The sequence below is a fragment of the Epinephelus fuscoguttatus genome, linkage group LG23, assembly GCF_011397635.1.
Source record: "Epinephelus fuscoguttatus linkage group LG23, E.fuscoguttatus.final_Chr_v1".
Lineage (NCBI taxonomy): Eukaryota > Metazoa > Chordata > Actinopteri > Perciformes > Serranidae > Epinephelus > Epinephelus fuscoguttatus.
The window spans coordinates 9,972,219-9,993,910 of NC_064774.1; the positions used below are offsets into that span (position 1 = coordinate 9,972,219).

Sequence of the window (21,692 nt, forward strand, 5' to 3'; positions counted from 1 at the left end):
GACCTTTTCGTTAAACAGTAAGATGTTTTTTATTTAACCAGAAACAGCCCTGCATATTCACACTGTCAATTAACGTCCAGTATAAGTGCTTGTTTTTGCCACTGACAGGCTCAGATTGTTATTATCAGTGTCTGACAACATTATGGAAAGGATCCCTAGAGAGACAGACCATTTTGTTTAACCAGAAACAGCCACAAAATTGCTATCGCCACACCCACCAGACTCTATTTAAATAAACAGTAATTTTAGTGTGCATGGAGTCAGCATGTTTTCACATCTCACTGGGTGAATTAAGAGTTTATTTCAACCAAACCAGAGTTAAACCTGATTTATGGTCGAGCGCTCGACGTTTTGATGAGTATCGCTCAACAGAAGTGATGTACTTTTGACAAAAGCAGGTCCCGCTGCACACTTTCCTTTTTATATTCACTCTCCTGTCTAAATGCCCAAATTGTTTGTTTTTTGTTTTTCAAAATCAAGCATGTGTAAACAACCATTAATCTTACAGGCCCCCGTCAGGTGGAGCTGACTGTATACTTACAGTCTACGGTTGAATCTACAATTTGGCAGACATTTTGTGAATGCAAACATCCGAACACGGACTATGAAAGATCAATATGAACAAATAGCTGAATTTTTAGCAAGATTACCACAGATAGTTTTTACTAAAACAATTTCATGATGCATCAGAGTTTGAGGGCTTTTTAAAAGTGACATTTGGTCAACTGTTGTCACACTTGAAGGGTTGAAGATTGTGAATTTAATATGCATGATTTATCTCTGCAGGGTGGAGGTTCGTGTGAACGCAGAGAGACAGAAACATGGGTGATAACAGTGGGTGTCACTTTCTGTTTTGCTCGTGAAAACAACATTTCACTCTCCATTGCTTTCAGCAGTGATGTGTAGGAAATGTAAAGCAGCCAGTGCTGCTGGTGTGCACATGTTTGTGATGCAGTACAAACATGTGTGTGTCATGGTGTTGCTGCCCGAAGCTGTGCCATGCTTGATTAGTCCTAATCTAGCTGGGAGTCAGGTTGCTGTGTCGGCGGCGTGTCTGTATGGAAGGCATGCAGGCTGTGGATCACAGGGATTGACCCTCTGCCTCTCAGGTTAACAGAAGCCCTGTATGTGTGTGTGAGTGTGTGTGTGTGTGTGTGCGCTTTTGGGTGAGAAATGTTGAGTGTGTAAGGAGGAGATGCAGTGTGTGTGAGAAAAAGGAAGTGAGAGGATAAAAATAAGTGTTTGTGTGTTTGCATGAGGTCTAGTTGAACTTTGGCTCTGGTTGCAGCGCAGAAGGAGTCACCTCTCGTAAAACGTACCCTCAGCAGGTTGTAAACATAATGCCACACACTCACAAACACACACACACACACACACACACACACACACACACACACACACACACACACACACACTGCTGCACAGGAGAAGAACCTGAGCTCCATTTTCCAAAACAGTTGGCCTCAGAAAAGTGTGTTGTCGGTTTAAATGTGACACGTTCGCCCCCTGCAGCAGAACGAGCTGCGGGCTTAAGTTGTCTGTTAGTGTCTGTGTAAGTGTGTGTGTTTGGGGAGGTTCAGGATCAAACCCTCATGTCGACAGAGGCTGCACCACGGAGACGACCGCTGACAGGTGCTTCCTGCAGCAACGCAGCAGGTGCTTTGCGCTCACACACACACAAGAGCCTCCAAGACATGATTTTGCATGTACTGACACACATACTTTGTCCGTCCCTCCCCCTCTCATTCCCTCCAACACAAAGTTTGCATTATTAAACATGTGCTGATGTGAGCTGTAACCCTAGCACACTGTACATGTTACTGTTATAGCTGCTGTGCTTCCTAGTCTTGATTTGTTGCACTCTCACCAGTTTTTGTCACTATCAAAAATGTTGCAGCAAATTTCCAAACAGGAGATATTTGGATAAACTGACGAAATATTGGGGATCTGAATGGTTACTTTCTCACCAGAAAAAACAAAAGACAACTTAATAAAGTGACATACTAACAGCTTTTAGCCTGACTCAAAATCTCCTTGCTAGTCTGAGGAGAAGCAATGCATTGTGGGGTATGTGCAGGACGCTTACGCTGCAGAAATTCTTGCTAATCTAATACACATTGAGGCATTTCTTGTGTACACAAAATCCACACACAATGCAGTTGGAATGCACTATATCCTCAATTTGACGTCATATGTAGTATGAATAGTACGTTAGTATGCAATATCAAACACAGTCCAATCGTCACTCTCTTTTAGCTCTAATTTTGGTCTCCACCAGCTCCTGAGAAAAATATCTAGCTGCTAAATTCTCATCTAAAGCCCTGTTTCTACCAAACACTTTGGGAATGGTGCCTTTGGAACCAACAGCAACCCTTCAGACATGGTACCTAGACCCTAGTGTTTCCATGGCAAACGGTACCCTTAAATGTGGGCGGGGTTGTTGTCACTCACTGCTCCGTCCAGTTCTCACTGTATTTCCTTCTTTACCAGTCTGCACCTCGTTTATCGTCCACAGAACGAGGCTGCACGCTAACATTTTCAGAACAAAATAAAACAGGCTGCAGTGAGAGTCTCTCTCCATGGGATGTTTAAAAATTACAGCTTTAGTCCTTCTCAGGCAAGCTCAGGGGTTTAGTGTTGCTGTAGCCCACAGGAACAATGCTCCACGATGCTTTCTTTTCTCCAAGAGAGGATTAGAATATATGCAGTTCACATAACCCAGTTGCAATTAATATATATTTAAATGCTTGAAGATCCACTCATTACTAAAAGTGTATGTCATATAAAAACTAAAGTGATGGTCAAAGTTGAATTAAGATATTTTTTCTCAGACTCCAGCTGCTGTGAGAGGCAGCAAAACATCCTTTCATTTTATAGTTACAGTTTACTAATAAAACTCTCCACAGTATGAACAGTGGTTACATGAGCCTCAGAACCAGACACAACTCAGCCCTGAGCAGAGCGACCGTCCTCTACTGACCAATCAGACTGCAGTGTTCACAGCTCCACCTTTTAGTACCAGATCTGTGTGCTAGGTAGCCCAACAGAGGGGGGACCAAACATGGGGACGGTATGGAAAGGTTCTACTGGTACCATCCACGACTTTTCACTGTGGGAACAGACAAAAAGTGTACCCAACTGCTTGGTGGAAACAGGGCTTATGTTCACCAGCTTGTCTCCATCTCTGTTGTTTAAACCAGTTGCCACAATAAATGCCTGTGATTAGAGTGAACCAAAACAATGAGGTGAAAGACACTAAAGAACCCTGTAGACCTGAGGGGAACTGCAGGTATTTTCAGTGTAGTTTCTGCAGGGACCCCTCTGGATTGTGCTGGCCTAAGCTGCTGAGGAAGCTCATTAAGACATTTGGACCACATGAGTATAAAAAACCCCGCAGACCCTCCCTCAGTGTGCCGTATGATCAGTCCCACTGAGCGTTCATCAGTCAGCGAGTCTATTTTTCTCTCTTTATTTTCAATCACAGGCTCCAACACGGTGGCGCAGCCAATCGCTGACGCAGCCGCAACCAAAACAACATGGCTGCTCAACAAATAGGAGCTCTTACATCTGTCTTAATATACCCTCCACCCCACCGCTGCTACCACTGCCGCCATTTCCCCTGGGCTATGACGCCATAGCTCCCAAATGGAAACAGAAGTCATGACTACAGGTCGGGCCGATGCTTTTTAGATCCATATCTGGGCTCCTAATGATCTATCTGAGGATTCCTTTACGGTTAGAAAATCAGGCTGAGGTTAGTTTGGTCTCTGCGTCAGCTGTTCAATGAGGGAGCAGATTGTAGATAGTGTCAGTTTACCCAAATAATGTAAACACAAGGTGACCTGTGTGTGTGTGCGTGCGTGTGTGTGTGACTGAGCTTGTAATATCCCAACTGAAAACACATGTGGAGAGGGCAAAAGCAGAAAAAGGCAAACCTGTATTAGAAAAACATGAATTGTGGACATAATACAGATGCAAAATTGTCCCTATAATTAAAAACAAAATACATTTAACTGACATTATAGTTCACAAATTGCCACAACACCCGACTGCATTGTGACACTGCAACTTAAATGTAAGCCAAATAATTCAAGCTGTTTATTTTTGTTTTTAACTGATTTATTTCCAGTTTTAAGCTATTTTATTTAACACAAATAAATTTAATTATATATTTTAATTATTTTTTAAAATTCATTTTATTTTATTTTTAATTATTTATTTTTGTTTAATTATTTTATTTTATATTCAATTATTTATTTATTTTTTAAATTATTGTTTTATTTTTTTAATTATTATTATTATTATTATTATTACTTTATTTATTTATTTTTAATTATTATTCTATTTATTTTTTATTGGCCCTCATTTGTAGTGACACTTATCAACACATTTAAAAAAACATTTATAGAACATGGCCACTCTTTTATTTTCTTTATTTATAAAAGGAAACATTTCTCAATAAGCTTCAATGCACATTCTGTACCTTATGTTATTTATTTATTTATTTATTTATTTATTCAGTTTTTCTTGTTTGTATGTGGCTACATAACGTGAACCAAGAATAAATATGATTCAAACAATCTTTACAAAAAACTTTGACAAAAATACTGCGTGGCATTTCAGTCAGAGTTTAGTCAGACTTTAATTGTCAGAGATTCTTTTCGTAGAAAATATTTAAATTCTTACAGTTAATATTTCACATAGCACCAATTTTGTTGGTGGATTTTTAATATATATTTTTCAATTATTTGCTGCAGGAAGTTGACCTTCACCTTTAAAAAAACAAACAAAAAAACAGCAGCTGTACATGAGGAAACTTTTAGAAAAGCATTTGAACATCACATAACAGGTGTGTATGTATGGAAGCTAATTTCTGCCAGCGTGATTTAAATCAGTTAAATTTGATTTATAAAACCCAATATCACAATCACTTTTTGTCTCAGAGGGATTTACAGCACACAACATCCCTCTGTCCCCGGACCCTCACAGCAGATCTTGGAAAAACTTTCTTCAAAATAATGACTCCTGAGCTCCGAATGCAGGCTAAAAACATTCACTAAGGAGTCCTTAGCTTAGGAGTGATTAGGAACGTTCTCAGAGCAACTCTGAGCAAGGAAGAGACAGAAACTTTTACCTTGGTGTGGTTGGCCCCGATGCTAGGTATGATGCATTCTATTAACACATGTGTCACAGACACACCTTTTGTGAGCCTGCAAGGTGAGGACACCCAGTGGAAATGAGATGAACTGCAGACTGTGAAAGTGTTGCGACAGACTCAAGTCATCACTGCTGCACCGTTGTGTTTTTACAGTTTCCCAAATATCTTATGCTGTGTCTCAAATCTTCTGTACTTACACTTAATATTTTGAGTGCATAAGTGCGTTCACACTGAGAAGTATGGAAAAATGCAGTGCACTATGAGTGGTGCACTCAAAACGGTCAAGAAGTTGAGTGTGGAACTATGGACACTTCTCGCCCTCAGTGGTCGCCATCTTGGCTACGTAGCGGAAGGGGAGGGGCCACTTTTCAAACTGGAAATGGCGGCCGAGGACTGTGCGACCGTGATCGTCTGGTTTTCTGCTCTAAGCACCACTATACTGTTGTCAGGTATAAGCCAGCAGTATGTTTATTGGGTTCATTTAGCAGTCTGTAATGATTTGGTACCGCGACTGCTAATGCTAGTTTGCTAACTAGCTAATTTGCGGTCATCATCTCCGGTGAGTGCACAACGGCCGTATTTGGTTTGAGACAACACTACCCTGTCGAAAAATTTGCGCACTACGGCAGTAAGTACATAATGCACATAGTATACTACATGGAAGTGTACTAACGGAAGTATGTGATTTGAGACACAAGAAAATTTTAGTTAGTATGATGATGGGTGGCATGGTGGTACAGTGGTTAGCATTGTCGGCACACAGCAAGATGGCTCCTCTCACCAAAGCTTTTTTAAAAAAATAATGTGAAACTTCCTCAAAATGACGAGTAAGTGTCTGAAAAATATTCTCACTATCTCACACTATCTCGTGACTTTGGGAAAGTTTCTCATCATGACTTGCGGGATCTTACTTTAATAATCACATTGGCAGAAACGGGCTTCCATATTTATGTGTTTGTGTGTTTCTGGGGAAGCAAAGTCACGTCTGATTCTCCTGTAACGTTCAGGAAAAACTGAAAATGAAGAGTCTGAAAAGAAAGAGCTTTTTCCTCTGCTTGTAGTTCTTGCACCTCTGCAGAGGCATGTGGTTTCTGTCGTTCATCCAGGACCTGGAGTGGAGCACACCAGAGCGGGTGTAGCAGGCGAGGGGGTCGCCTCTGTGGGTGTGACCTCACTGTCTGTGTGAGAGTGTGTGTGCGGCATCACTGACGTTTGAGTGTCCTCCACTGTGTCCTCACTGTGAGGCTCCGTGTGCGTCTCAGTCCGCAGGTGAGGGGGGATGTACCCAGACTGGGGCTTTGTGTGCTCCCTGTGATGGTGGTGCTGGTGGCTGTTGGGGGATTTCGCCGGGCAGCGGCCCCTCTTGTCCTGCCCCCGGAAGCCCCTCAGTTTGGGGCTCCAGTGTTCCCGCCACTGGAGGGCCAGAGTGGAGCGGTCCGCCACCAGCCGACTCTCCTCAGGGCCCCAGCCCCGCTCCCCCTCCTCCGCACCGATCAGGAGGAAGGTCCGGCCCACGTGGAGGGCGGGGCAGCCGCAGCTGAGGTCCCGGTCGGGGACCCAGAGGGACTGGGGGCCCCTGCGGACGCGGGAGGTGGACGCCGTGCGGAAGACGGTCTGGACGGAGATGGAGAACTGCCACCAGGGACCTGAACGCTCCATCCCTCTCACCTGCACCTTCAGCACTGAGAAACACAGACACACAATATAAATATAGTTTAAGTTTGGCTTCATTCTTCAGATTTACAGTAGCTTCGATTTTATTTCAGAGGCAAAAATAAGAAAAAGTGAAGAAGAACAAACAGTTTGTGGACTTTATTTTCCTTTTTTTGACAAGATAATAAATAAAAAAACATGACACCAACCGAAGTCCTTGAGACAATAGGTCTCCAAGTTCATCCTGACTTTAACCTGAGAGGGCTGGCAGTATGAAACACACTCCTCCGCTACAACAGACACAGAGAGGGGGAGGGGGAGAATGCATTAGATGAGAGGGTATCATTTCATAGCGGGCATATCAGCACATGTCTTTTCCCCTAATTACAATATGGCTGCTTCTATTTGTCATCACAGTATCCTGTGACTAACAGATGACCCCGTCTGCAGCAGGTGGGACATTCCTCAAGCCGCCACTAGGAGGGAGTGGTTAGCTGCTGCATGAAGAGACAGAGATTGATGTATGTTTTACATATGACAAATATGTATGTTGTATCAACAAGGGAAGTTTAGAGTGAATTACTCTGTCATTATGGCAAAGGCGTAATTTCCTTTCACTGAAAGTTACTGTAGACATTTTGATTTTTGAGTCTCACACACATTTCTTGTCTGATTTAATTGCAATATACATTTTATTCCTCACACTAGTAGCTACAAGGTGTTTAGTAAAATGATCACAATAATGTAAATAGATATTAAAAAAGACCAAACAGGAGCAGATGAACCCAAAAAGTGGGACTAAAAGAAAACTAGACGGCGTGGGAGACCCTTAGGTTCAATTATCAATGAGCTGTAAGTATGTGAGAATCCTGGTTTTTCTACATATACTCAACTCTATGATTTATTTAACCTTTATTTAACCAGGAAGTCCCATTGAGATTGAAAATCTCTTTTACAACAGAGACCTGGTCAAGGTAGCAGCCAATCAAAACACATTTAAAATGCAACAAATACAACATATGATACAAAAATCCACAATAAAACAACAACTAATCATTCATAGTGGCCTCTCTGGGAAACGAGCACATGTCTCCTTATGATGCCTTTAAATTCATCAATGGAAATAAGTGTTTCTATTTTAGATCTTTTTGAAGATTGGTCCATGTCCAAGGTGCAGAGAAGGCGTCCAACCCACCAAATCATAAAGAAAACAGTGATGAGTAAGTGACTTTGCATTTGTAATCCAACAATGATGCATGTGTGTCCCCTATACTGAAATATACTGCAGGGATATGGGGCTTAAAACAATCTAAATTTGCTGACAGGATACAGAATAGAGCCACACAATGTTTTCTGGGGCTTCATAGATTTAGAGAGACTCCTTTCCCGGCGATTCAGGTAGACATGGGCTGGGTACCAGGAGCGGTGCAACGAAAATGTGAAATGATTTGATTGTGGAACCGTCTGATCAAAATGGCAGTAAATAAGAAGGTGTTTACGTGGAGTACATTACAGAGTTCTTTATACAGTTCTACATTGACTTTACATGTGATTCATGCCCGCGAATTGTTTTAATTGCACCCGGTGTGAACACAACATAAAAAGGTAAAGTTAATGTTGACTTATTGTTTCACATGGGACATGAACTGTGGTCTCCTGGTCGAAAGTCCGGTGTTTGTTTGACCCATCCACCACCCCAACCTCCTACACACATCGACTTTCTCACTGTTTATACGACCTATGCCATAGCTAGTTCAGAGAGGGGTCGTAACACTAATCAGCGCCCATTGTGTGTGTCTCTTTGCAGTTCCTTTGCATCTTTCTTTTTTTTTTTAGATATTTTTTGGAGCATTTTTAGCCTTTAATTGATAGAACAGACAAGTGTGAAAGGGGGGGAGAGAGAGAGGGAGTGACATGCAGCAAAGGGCCACAGGCTGGAGTCGAACCCGAGCCGCTGCGGCAACAGCCTTGTACATGGGGTGCCTGCTCTACCACTAAGCCACTGATGCCCCTCCTTTGCATCTTTCTGTGGTCACTTTGAATCTCTTCCTGGTCTGTGAGTGTTCATTTGAGTGACATGTTATAGATGAGGGGCAGGGGGCCCCCTTACACGCCTGGTAGGCCCATTCAGTAATCCCTCCATGGTTAGGTAACCCTTTATACTTTTCAGTCAAAATTACTGCGTTTGCTCTGTACGAAACGAAAGTATGTCATGTAATGTAACGTAATTACCTAAAGGATAATGTGTTCACACCAAATGCAATTCGAGTTTGAACGCTGGAATATTTTGTGTTGACTCACTTCATATTTGCGAATAACTTGCATCGTACGCGTGTGAAATCACTGAATCGATGAGTGAACTTCCACCGGTACGTCCTTGGTGTCAAACGTCCCCAGAGGATCTCATTGCTGGTTGGCTATGGCGGCGCGGATTGGTCGCTGAAGTTCAGATTTTTCAACTCTCATGAATAAGCATATGACGTAAAATCGTGCTACTTGCTTCATTTATGCCGCTTAATTTGCGTATTTCATGCCATTCGCGCTCACCCATCGTGTCTTATCGTGTCTTTACATTGACTTTCCATGTAACACACTTGCTCAAATTGTTTTGTTCATGCCTGGTGTGAACACATCATAACAACTTAAAGTTAAAAGAACTGACATTGACTTTTTGTTTCACATGGGACATGAGCGGTAGTCTCCTGGTCGAAAGTCCGTGTTTGTTTGACCCATGAACCACCCCAACCTCCTTCACACATCAGCTTTCTTGCTCTTTACACTACCTACGCCATGTGTGGTATAAAGAGGGGTCGTAACATTAACCAGTGCCCGTTGTGTGGCATTGAATTCATGTGTCCATGACGACAAAGGATCCTATGCAATGTTCCATTAGCATTGTTTATGTGGTGCCAGTTATGTGATTTTAACACATCACATGCCACCACCATGTAATGCACTTGTATAAATACTATTGAAAAATACAGATGTAACAGATGTATGTATTTAGTGATGGTTAAAATATGTGTCACTGGTTTCTGCCTGCAGATCTACTCACCTATGCTGTACTGAGGTTGGTAAACTGGGGTCGGAGCGACCTCTTGAATTCCTGCAAACATAAGCACAGTTTAAGGCAGGAGCACGAACACAGAGAAGCTTCAGCGTACCCACATGAGCTGTCAGGTTGCTGCAGACAGAGCGTGTGTGTCGCTTTGTGTGTGTTATGTGTGTTATGCCTGAACGCCTCTCGGTGCGTGGGGCATGTCTGCACAGAAGATAAGCAAGTGTCAGAAACGTGTGTGTGGTCCTTTTATGGGCCAGAAAACTGAGGCTCACTCTAGCACACACACACACACACACGGATACAAACTTGACTTTTAATAAGGTTGAACCATCACTTCTTGTATGGTTTTGTCTCAAACATTAAACACAGTATATTAAAGTTGCCCGTGTGTCCGTGAACCGGTGCGTACATACATTATCCAGGCCTCTTGTAAAAGTGTGTGACAGTGCTGCCATATTTCACCAAGTTCACACTCCGTCCCCCCGTCCGTGTGCTGTCCTCTCTGACACAACTGGGCCAATGACACCCTACACCCCCCACTTTAAAAAGACAGGAGGGTGCTGTGTGTTTGTATGTATACGTACATACAGTATATGTGACAGGTCAAAATTGGGTAAATGCATCTGTATTTTTAGATACTGTAGAATAGTTTTGTTACTGATACTAAGACAATATGTCTCTCTATCTGGCTGTGAAGAATATAAAACAGATTTTTCTGTATCTAAATACAAGCAGTCGTACACAGACTTTGCCTTTAAAAAAATAATATGAAAAATCAGACTTTGACTCCGAGGGACTCGGTTCGATTGGGCGGGGAATGCCGAAAAATTTCACACCTTCATTTGGTTCGGTTCACTTTCACACTGCACTTTTTAAAGCGGACCTGGACAACGTCACGCAGTTACAACAGCTGCTCGTTTGGGGGCTGTATTGCGCGAAACGACCACTGACCAGGAAGAAAAAAAGCACAGGGAAGAAAAAAAACCCGGCCAGGACCAAAAACAGAAATCCATCCCCTTCAGCGGGCTTGGTCACCACAAAAATAACGCGAGCGATGAGCTCTACGTCACTTCCTGTGTTTGGTTCACTTCCTCTCTTTGGTCCATTTACATTTCCCACTGTAAGCAAACAGCACCAGGGTTCACTTGCAAGTGAACCGAGACCCCCAGTTTTCAAGCGGACCAGGGTTCGCTCGTTTGGTCCACACCAGAGTTCGAATGAGCGTTCACACCACTCCAAGCAAGCCGAACTATCCGTGGAAGCGGACCAGGGTTCATTTAAAGCGGACCAAATAGTGCCAGAGTGAATACATCCTTCATTGTGGTTTAGTCAAACCAGATAACGAGACGATATCCGGTTTACGTTGAACTGACTTTGTAGTACAGGCCTCTGGTCTCATTCCGAAGTCATCAAATACCGGCGCTTGGGCAGTGACTTCCGGGTCAGACGCAGACGCAAGAAGCTGCCCTTTTGATGTTGGTATGATAGGCGCCATCAGTGTGAAATGGCGCCCAATTGTGTCAGGGGGAAACGTGGCCAGACAACAATGCAAGTTAAAAAAAAAAACACTGTGTTGCTGCAAATTTGAGGTTGCACGTTTGAAAGACGAACATCGATGAGCAGTAGATGGTTGATTTTAAGACACTGACCCAGAGAAACACTGAACATTTGACCATGGGCAAAACCATTCCTTAGGAACCTTTTGAAAAGTCTCCTATATGTGTCATGTTAAGAGGATATTGAGCTGGGGAACATACTGTAGCTATGCTCCTGAGACATATACTTGATTCTCCAAACTTCCTGTGCCGTTCAAAGTGTGGATAAAAAGCTACAGTGGGAGCTAACTTTAAGTTTAGCCTGGCTGCTGCGTGCCTTTTGGTCTGTCTGATGAGAGGCGAGGTGTTAGAGGTGGTGGTAGGGGGTAAGAGATGCTATACATAGCCTGAGATGGTCTGGCAGTAAAAACAAACAAGGTTTTCTTTCACTCACTCCTTTCACTGGGAGAGTTATGGGTCTGGGCCCTGTGATGGGGGCCGTTTTGAGCTGCACAACAGGTGTGAAGCTCGCCGCCGCTGGCTCCCTATGTCACCTGATTGGGGCTTACCCAGCGTCATTGCCTGTGTGGTTGTCGGCACTCGCGCGATGAGCCGGGGAAGCGCACGTGGATTAGCGCTCGGGGCTGAGGTTCGGTGCTGGCCAGGCGCACAGATATGAGTAGCAACAATCCACTTGATCTGACGCTGATCCCACATCAGCTGGAGATGAGGTTTCCCTGTAGCGGTCAGCTCATGTTAACGCTGCTATGGAAACCGTCTCTAGGGATGATGAGAAGGGGACACGCTGGGAGATCGGGCCAAATTAGTCTGGACGGCAGCGGCCCCTTTTATATTGAGCTACTACTTGATAAAGGCTTAGAGAGCTTGATAGGAGGTTTAATCCATTTAGGCTGCAAGCAAATGAGGTTGAAGGAGAAATTAAAGCGGTCACTTTGTTATGATTGACTACAAACTATTAAAAGTTTGATTTATTTAAGTGGGGTGGCATGCAGTGAATGCTGAGAGAAGTTAAGACCCATAATCCATATTAAAACAAGTCCTTGAGCATCTGATCTGAGCTTCATATGATTGTTTTCTGAGCTGCCCTCTTCATGATAAAGGTTTAGGAGACTCAAACTACTTGCACAAGGTTAGGGAAAGACCGTGGTAACTGTTATGACAAGCCAGCGTCGAGGGGAGCTTCTCTTTTAATGTTTTTTCGGCTCTAAAATATTGTGCTACCTTTTTCTTTTGCTCCTCAGAGACAACTTCCACTAGTTTTCCAGATTCTGATTAAACATTAATACTCAGCCCAATTGCCAGAATACATATTGGCATTGTACATTCATACAAACCACTGATATGTTAAATGTGTGTGTTATTAAAAGCAGATTTGTTGAAACTTTATGTTTTAATAATGCTGTGGTTAACGCAAAGTTGTGTTTAGGCACAAAACTACTTGGTTAATGTTGGGAAAAGCTCATGTGTTTGGCTTAAAATACTCACTTTTGGTGGTGCAATCAGTGCTGGAAATGCAGCAATGTCTCAGTAAAAAATTACCATTTTAGTGGTGTTATCCCAGCAGGAAATGCAGGGATATCTTGGTAAATAAACAACCATTTTCGTGGCCCTATCCTGGCTAGAAATGAGGCAATGTCTCTGTAAAAAACAACAGCTTTTCAAGGCACTATCCCTGCAGGGAACGCAGCAATGTATCTGTAAAAACAACAGCTTCTTGTGGCACTATCCCGGCTAGAAATGCAGCAATGTCTTGGTAAAAAAACAACAGTTTTTATGGTACTACCTCGGCTAGAAATGCAGTGATGCCTCTGTAAAAAAAACAAAAACAAAAAACAAATCTTTCTCATGGCACTATCTCTGTTGGAAATATAGTAATGACTCGCCTAGGCCACTCCATCCACCATCCCCTCCACCTCCTGATGAATAGGTCAGCTCATATACTGTACCACATCGCTTTAGAAATGCTGACATGACATGTGTAATGTACAAAAGTAACGTATCTGTGGTTAACAAATCGTAAAATTACATTTTCTTCAAGTGGCTAGGCTGTAGTGTTGGTAGTTGACTTACGTATGCAGGGCCGCAGAGGGGACTTGCCCTGTTTGTATCCCGGGGCACAGCGGTTACACCTGAGGCCGGTCACCCCTTCACGACACAGACACTGACCTGATGTCTGGTTACACCAGCGACCCACTGCTCCCAAAGGATGGCACTGACATGCTGAAAAGGAGAACGAGAAGCTGAAAATACTACAGACATACTATTCACCGTATGAAGTTAACAGTGTGGCGTGTTAGCAAACATGCGTAATGCTGTGTCTCTTTCCATCTAACATTTTCAGCCCTCTTTTATCTCTGTTTTGGTCTCCACCAGCTCCTGCGGGAAACATCTGGCTCTTTAGCTGCTAGATGCTCCAATGTGTTCATAGCTAATTGCTAAATTTGTCCACTGTTTGGTGCAGAGCAAGAAGTGTACAACGGTTTATCGAAACTTTCAACCTAAAACAGCAGCCTGCTGAAAACGGCATTGACCATAGCTAGTTCCTAAAATGTTGAGGCAGAGGGTACTTGTTGTAGCTCTGGTTGAGGGTGAGAGGCTGTCAGCAGATAAACAGATCTGTGTGGGTACATGAGACCCTAAAAAAGAGGGTGGGTCATGGGGAATACCACCAGTTGGTCCATCCAATTGGACAATGGAAAAAAAAAGCAGAAATGATGGTGGTGCTTTTTTCAACTCGAGGCCTGTAGCAACGCAAAAACAGCAAGCAAAAAGCTTAATTCTCATGCTTCAATGCTTTCTGTGTGATCATGTTAATATCGTCACTGATGAGAGTGGTGAGAGTGAAACAAAACAGAAAAGCTGCACGCTGTAAAACCAAAACATGGAGCTGAAAGATGCTAAAATGCTCCGTAGAAATGAGGGAAACTGTCACAGCTCAAGTTTCTTGGGTTATGTTTCTTATTTCATTCATTCACACATCTCTTGTTTCAGATCACTTCACTTCCTGCCCCTGTGTGTTTTCCCTCCCTTGTGATGACTTCGCTTGTGTCTGATTGTCTGCTCCGCCCTGATTAGCCTCACCTGTGCCTCATTATCCTTCCCCTCGTCAGAGTATTTAGAGGCTGTTTACACGTACACGGTGATTTTGATAAACGGAGACATCTTCCTTCGTTTGTGCCCTTCGTTTACAAGCAAACGGAGATTTCTCCTCTGAAAATGAGTCTTTCTAAAAACTCCAGCCAGAGTGGAGATTTTGGAAAACTCCGGTTGCGCGTTTGCATGTAAACTGAGATAAACGGAGTTATAGGCAGCTGACGTCACAGTATACGCCGGAACTTGCGCCTGTGTCAAAAGTGCGACCTATGTTGCTATGGTGACAATGGATACATGGAAGGCTTGAACTTCTCGTTACACTGCCACCTACAGGTTTGGTGTGCTCTTGTGTATATATACACGGGTAAGTGTAAACGAAGATCTTTTTGAAAACGGAGACGGTGAAATGTCCGTTTATGAAAATAGCCGGCAACGTGTAAATGGCCTCTCAGTGAGATCTTGTTTTCTCTCAGTGCCAGTTTGCTAGCTTGTGTGTCCAGTGTTCCAGCCTTTTGTTTCCCTGTGTCCTTTTCTTGTGTTTTTGGATTCAGCCTGTTGATTGACTCAACCTCTGCATCATGCCTCCACTGATTCAAACTCTGACTCCAATCTCACCTGGTTCACCAGTTGTTACAGAAACTGCAAAGATGGGTGATCATGCTCTATGGGGTTGTCACTACCAGTGATGCCTTTCACATTGCACTTGATCATTTGACACATTTTTTGACATATAAAAAAGTCCACAGTGCAGTTTTAAAGAAGCAGACTTATGATTGGTTGAGACTCCCAGTGAAGCTTTTCGGCTATCATGTGGTAGAAAACTGTGGTTGTGCTTGTACAACCCAGTCTCACTCCAGAGTCGTCGAAATGTGGCACTTGGGCAGTGAATTGAAAGTTAGGCTGGCAAAAGTCCAAGAACAGTGGGTCGGAGGAGTGATGGACGGGTCAAACGACCACGAACTTTCACCCAGGAGAGCAGTGTTCGCGTCCCATAAGATTCTAAAGCCAAACCCTGTTCTGTTTTCCTAAACCCAACCACTTGCATTTGTTGTTGAAGGAAAAAAAAACATCAATTCTTGGTGTTGTACCAATGTAGTGCTTGTATTTTGAAAGAGACTGTATGCAAACTGTAAATTTCCTGTAAAAACAGAAGTGCATCTTGAAAGAAGACAGTGCATGTAACAGGCAGAACTTGACACGGTGTCCAAGAACGTCAACAACCAACACACCCAGGGTACCTTGTACGTCGTAGAAAATCCATGACCAAACGTCAATATGTGATGATGTCAGAGTGAGAATGTGTTGGCTTAAAATCTTATAGGTTTCATTTGTATGAACAGAGCAAAAGGCATGGAAACAAGTTATATTTGGCTGAATTGTCCTGGATTTGTGGAGACGACCACATCGAGTTTAGACAACACGAAAGCAAGTTGAAGATATATGAAGCCAAACTTTTGTGACGGCTGCACAGAGGACAGTAAACAGGATTAAAGAGACCATCCATCAGTGACGGGACCCAGGTTTAATCCTGTTTGACAGCATCCGTCCTGAGGGAATGTCCTTGAGCAAAGACCTCTACTCTACCCCATAAAAGCTGGTCTGTAGCTGTCTTGTTGTACAAACAAAGACAAATTCCCCTGTAGAGCTATCGCCTGAATGTCACATGATGGCGGTGATGATCTGAATTGGTTATTTGTCATGATTTCTCAGGAATAGGAAATAAGGTCCCGTTGTCATCCCTGATGCTTTCAGCCCACCAAGACGTAGACCAATCCTTTGTCTATTTTAATTCATTTCATCTGTTTTTGTTCTGTTAATGTCACTGTTGTGATGCTGTATAATGATTACTGCCTGGATTTGCCACGGTTTATACTGCAAAGCTTTTTATTTATCACCACTATCACAGCGTAAGCCCCGATGAGAGAAGACAGATAGGGAGAGGAAGCCGCACTTCAGCGACTCTGCTCACACTCTGGTAATATTTACACAAATCCTTACAGTGAGTCCAAACAACCTGACTCGAGAGAATGAATAATCAGCCTCTGAAGAGTAACTCTGTGAAATAAAGCATCGGTAAATTAAAGCTGGGACGTGTGACTGTGCGGTGGAGGATATGAATCTGCAGTTTGCTATGGTTTCATAAAAAGTAATAAAAAAATACGGGGACGTTTAATCACAGCTGATATTTTTTCATCCCTGCGCGTGTCAGACTCAAAGAGAGCCCATTATCTTTGGATATATTAGGCCTGTGGTCAAGCCTCCACATGCCTGAGTGTCACAGTCACTTAGGACATGTGACCAGTCAAAGGTCAGGGGTCACAGCAGATGCCAGCCGGTGGTAACGATGGGGATACAGGTGGCAGCTCAGTGGGTGTTTTTGTGTGCGAATCGCTAACAGGAATAGCTGCCCGCTCTCACAATGTAACCACCCCATAAACACTTGTGTACGGAGACAGAGTGGGCATGTAAACACACAGAGAGACAGTGAGACATAAACATCGTCTCTCAAACTGTGTTTTGCTTTTCATCTTCCAGGAATGCACAGTTGGTTATTTGAGTTACTCGGCCATGCTTATGCGCAAATACACAAACAAGATATACACTTCCTTCATCCCCTTAAAGGAATCCTTCACCCCCCAGATGACCATTGTATATCAGTTTCTCACCCTGTGCTACACTGAATTTGCGAAGACAACTTGGGTTTCTTGCATGCCTCCACGGAGATGGAAGAATCCAGGAGGACACGAGAGCTGCTGGTGCACCACTGCCTCAATTGGTAGTCTGTTTGTTTTACTGTGTGACCTTGCTGAATCAAACACTAAAACGCCAAAGTCACACATCTACACAAAGAAACTAGAAAGCTTTACTCAGTGTAGTACAGATCTCTGCCAGGTTAAGCCAGTCTCACTCCGAAGTCATCGAATACTGGCGCTTGGTCAGTGACTTCTGGTGTCAGACACCAGCAAAAAAAGACCTTTCACATTAGCATGATACATGGCCAGATACCGTTATTCTGTAACAACGAAAGTCCAGGTAGGGCGGGGTGGTGGATGGGTCCAACAGGCTCGTGTTCGCCTTACGTATGAATGTAAAGCAAAACCCAATCACGTGTGCGTTTGTTATTGGAGGGAAAGAACATCAAGTCGTTGTACCAATGTATTTCGAAAACAGACAGTGCATCAAACAGGTTGAAGATGACACAGCGTCCCAGAACGTCAACAACGAACGCACCCAGGGTACCTTGCACGTCATATCTTGACATGGAAAGTCCATGACCAAACGTCGATACGTGACGAGATTGGAGTGAGAATTTTGGAAGTAGCCCAGAGGCGAATTAAAAAACGTGTCCTTCATTTTTGATGGACAAAGCAGATCCATTTTTTTTTTTATTGCTAATAGGCACTGTATGTGAAATGTAGATTGCCTACAATGTAGCCTAATGGAGGACGAATGTATTTTAAATGGCTAAAACTCAGCCACAAATCTTTAATCCATGTAATTAATTAATAACTGGACTTTGAACAGTATTAACTTTGTCTGAGGGCTACGACACAGCAAAGTAGGAAATTACAACAATAAACAATTAAAACAAACAAAAGAAACCATTTAACTACATACTCTGCTAATTTACTCATGCTAGAAGCACAAATATCAAGGAAGAATGTGCAAATCAACAAAATCTGCAAGTCTGACGCAAAACTGGTTTGTAGCTGGACCGCAAAGAATTTAGGGAATTGTCCCTCCTGGCTCCCTTACGGTCAAAATGGTGGCAAAAATAACAAAAAAATGAGGATTTATTCATCTCATATCGTGCCTAACTTTAGTGGATCGTAACATATTAGTTATGGGATTAATCTGCAGATGCTACAGTACAAACTTTTCTGTGGATGTCAGTTTTTGAGCTGTGATGAATGCCAAAATGTGGCGTGCAACAGATGGAAAGGCTTGTCATTTTTAGTCTCGATGATTCCCTGAAAACTTGCAGCCCCTACCGACTGGTTAAGCGGAGTGAGGAGTCAGCACTCAGTGATGGTATTAAACACGAAATATTCGGCTGACTGGTCCAGTAGTTTGTGAGCTTGGCTGCAGACAGACAGATACACACATTCTCACACACACAACTAAACACATAATTACACCTGGCGGGGATAACTGATAGATCAAGGCAGCAGTAGACCTGCAGCTCCTGTGTTCAGCAAGGTACAGTAAAATTATCGTTTTACTTTACGTTCAGCTCCTTGTTGGAAAGGACTGCGTGTTTGGGAGGCACTGAGCATACCACTGGATAAATGAGACTTGAATTATGCTGCACAAGTTTGTAAACTGATGTTCTGATATAGTTTCGCTGTTGTTGAACATGGACCCCTATGACTTAAATTCACAAAGTATTTTCTCCATTTTTGGATTCTTCGTTCAACACGGACGCACGCAAGAAAAACAAGGTTTTCGATACAAATTCAACTTTACACAGGGTGAGTAATTGATATACAAATGATCATTTGGAGCATTCCTTTAACCCTTTTAAACACACACACACACATAGTGACTAACGTTGGCAGGCCTTGCGGTGGTTCAACGGCTTGCTGTGGTCGCGGGTGTACCCGTTCTGGCAGTACTGGCAGTGGCGTCCGGCCGTGTGGTGGCGACACTTCTGACACACACCTCCGCTGCGCCGGCCCGACTGCTGAAACACCTCCATGCTGAAGCGACACTTGTTGGAGTGGCCGTTACACTCACAGGCTGGACAAGGGAGAGAAATAATAAATATTAGCGATGGAAATGCTCATCACAAGACATCACAACCAATGTGTTGGATTGGCTCCGTTTTAATGGGCAACTTTAGGGTCAGGGGTAAGGTAAGGGAAAAACTTTGTCCCAGAGGGGCAATTTGGGTACATACAGTAGTCATGGGTAAAACAAAACAGACAGTACAATACAGACACACAGAATCCAGAGTTACACACTGTCAGAGGGGAATCATGGACAATTAGTGGTTAAGATAAGCGATAGCAGATGGAACAAAGGACGATCCACGTAGGAGGGCAAAACCTCTGCCCTGATAGAAGCATCTGAGTCTCTGAAACTTGGGAAAGGGGAAGTTGTTGCATAATTGTTGCGTTATGAAGACGCCACGACGCTGTGACATCTTTGGAGCTGCCGTCTGTTTATTTTCTTGTATACTTGGAACATTTACATTCTCAATCAAGAGCTGACAGCAGAAAGACGACAGGGGGAATTTGACATGCAATAGAAGAAGCCTCGTGCCAGACTCCAACCATGAACCACATTGCCACGACTCGGCAGTTCTTGGTCGGGGCCCCAAACCCTGAGGCAACCAGGGCTCCCTGATTTCTGTTTATCCTGACTTTGACAGATAAAAATGCAGAAGCTCCATGTAAGTAAAATGGCCCAAACCAACTCCTCTGCCACAGGGTAACGATACAAAGGTGGGGCCTGGTGTTACGGCATCTTTATCATTGACCTATGGCTAAGTCCCGCCCTCAAACACAATGAGCCAATCACAGTGCGTATAGCCATTCCCATACACTCTGCCTGGACGTCCATTGAAATGCATTACAGAAAGTCAGTTTTGTTCAGTTTTATGAGCTTTTTCTGAGATTTGAAGTTTAAAAATGGTCAAACGGTGTGCATGAGGTACATGCAACTCTGACGAAAGGTATCCTGAGAGGCTGGGTGACGAGGTGTATTTTTTACACTTTAAACCACATCTCAACCGAGAAAAGTGTCTCCTTTGGATAAAGTTGTGTGGTAACGTTAGACCACAACATCAACTCAACGTGAATAAGATTAACAATGATGTCTACATCCGTTCTAAGGTAAGTCAACATTGTGTTTGAGGCAACATATTGTCACTTTGCTGGAAAGAAATATAAAGTTATCTTTAACATCTCTAGCAACGCGTTAGCTAAAGTTAGCCTAACGTTAGCTCCTAGCTGCGTTGTTCATCATGTCACCTTGTTTGCTGGGAGTCCATTAGCCTATTTTGTTCTAGTTTTGTACTTTGGTGATGGTACATCATTGTTAGCTGTTGTCCAAAGGGCTCTAGTTAAGCTAACGTTAACTTCTGGAGCTTAGCTTCATTAACTTATCTGTAATGGCAGAGATAACAAAGGTTGGCAAACGTTATGCTGAATGATTCAGTGTAAATACTGTAGCACCAAACTAACGGAGAGACACTCTTGGTAGAGATGGTAAAAAGGCCGTTATCCTTTTCTCATATTCTGAGCCAAAAACCTGAACTTCAGTGGCACTTTAACTTGTTATCTTTGATGGAGACGGCAACGAGATGCGGTTCACAAGCGTACACTGTGACCTGTAAATTTAGGCTTGTAATTTAAGCTTTTCATCGAGCTTCTCAACAATAAAATGATGAATATATTCCTCCAATGCGTAGTTTAGGCCCTTTTGGTTACTTCTCAATGACATCTGATCGTTATGTCTCCAAAAATCATCAATTGCCTCCTGCGAAATGCCGTGTACTGTGACACCTGCCATAGCGCCGGGCACTGAATGTTGATAGTTTGTCCGAGTGAGTGGAGGGGGGCGTGGCTTAGCCATAGGTCAATTGACGACACGGCACAGACATCCCCAGTTACACACAGATACATTAAAAAGCCTGTCCATATTATCACCACAAAGTCAAATTAATTGGAAAGTAACTAAATGCCGGCCAAAATTAAAATTCGTGACATGGTGCTTATATTGGAAAGTGTTTGTCAAAGTTGAAAACAGCGTTAGCTTGGCTTGTGCTGGTTCAGTACCTCAGTATATTGATTTACAGACATTAATTTTACACATACAGGCATACGCAAAGTTCAGTTTACTTGTCATGAGGAGTACTACTCAGCCTGTGAAAGCAGATATCATTTCTACTCTGACTCCGGGGGAGAAAATAACCCTGATGTCATCTCAACATCAACATAAGCCCTCCTCGTACAGGACTAATATTACCTGGGGACTTCTACTAATTTGTCGTAATTGCCGAGGTTGTCTGTGATCCTAATCCCCTGCGAGTCTGCCATGTCCGTAATTTGTCAAGTAAAAATTCCTCTGCAAATTACCCGCCATATTTTGCCAAACAGAGGTCATGTGATAACATTAGTCCCCTGCAACTCAGCATCTCTGTGATTTACGGTTGTATTTTTCGGCC

At 43.1% G+C, this 21,692-nt stretch overlaps 1 protein-coding gene across 1 annotated transcript in view; it reads right to left on the bottom strand.

The window, feature by feature from the left end:
• Nucleotides 1-4,416: 4,416 nt before the first annotated feature.
• Nucleotides 4,417-21,692, bottom strand: part of ntn5 (netrin 5) — a 32,266-nt gene continuing 14,990 nt past the window's right edge. Inside the window, exons 3-7 of the mRNA XM_049568447.1 lie at nucleotides 19,073-19,261; nucleotides 13,499-13,648; nucleotides 9,867-9,917; nucleotides 7,021-7,101; nucleotides 4,417-6,840 (exon numbers count right to left, since the gene is read on the bottom strand). Coding sequence (XP_049424404.1) covers nucleotides 6,257-6,840; nucleotides 7,021-7,101; nucleotides 9,867-9,917; nucleotides 13,499-13,648; nucleotides 19,073-19,261 — 1,055 coding nt within the window. The 3' untranslated portion in view covers nucleotides 4,417-6,256. The remainder of the gene's footprint in view (nucleotides 6,841-7,020; nucleotides 7,102-9,866; nucleotides 9,918-13,498; nucleotides 13,649-19,072; nucleotides 19,262-21,692) is intronic.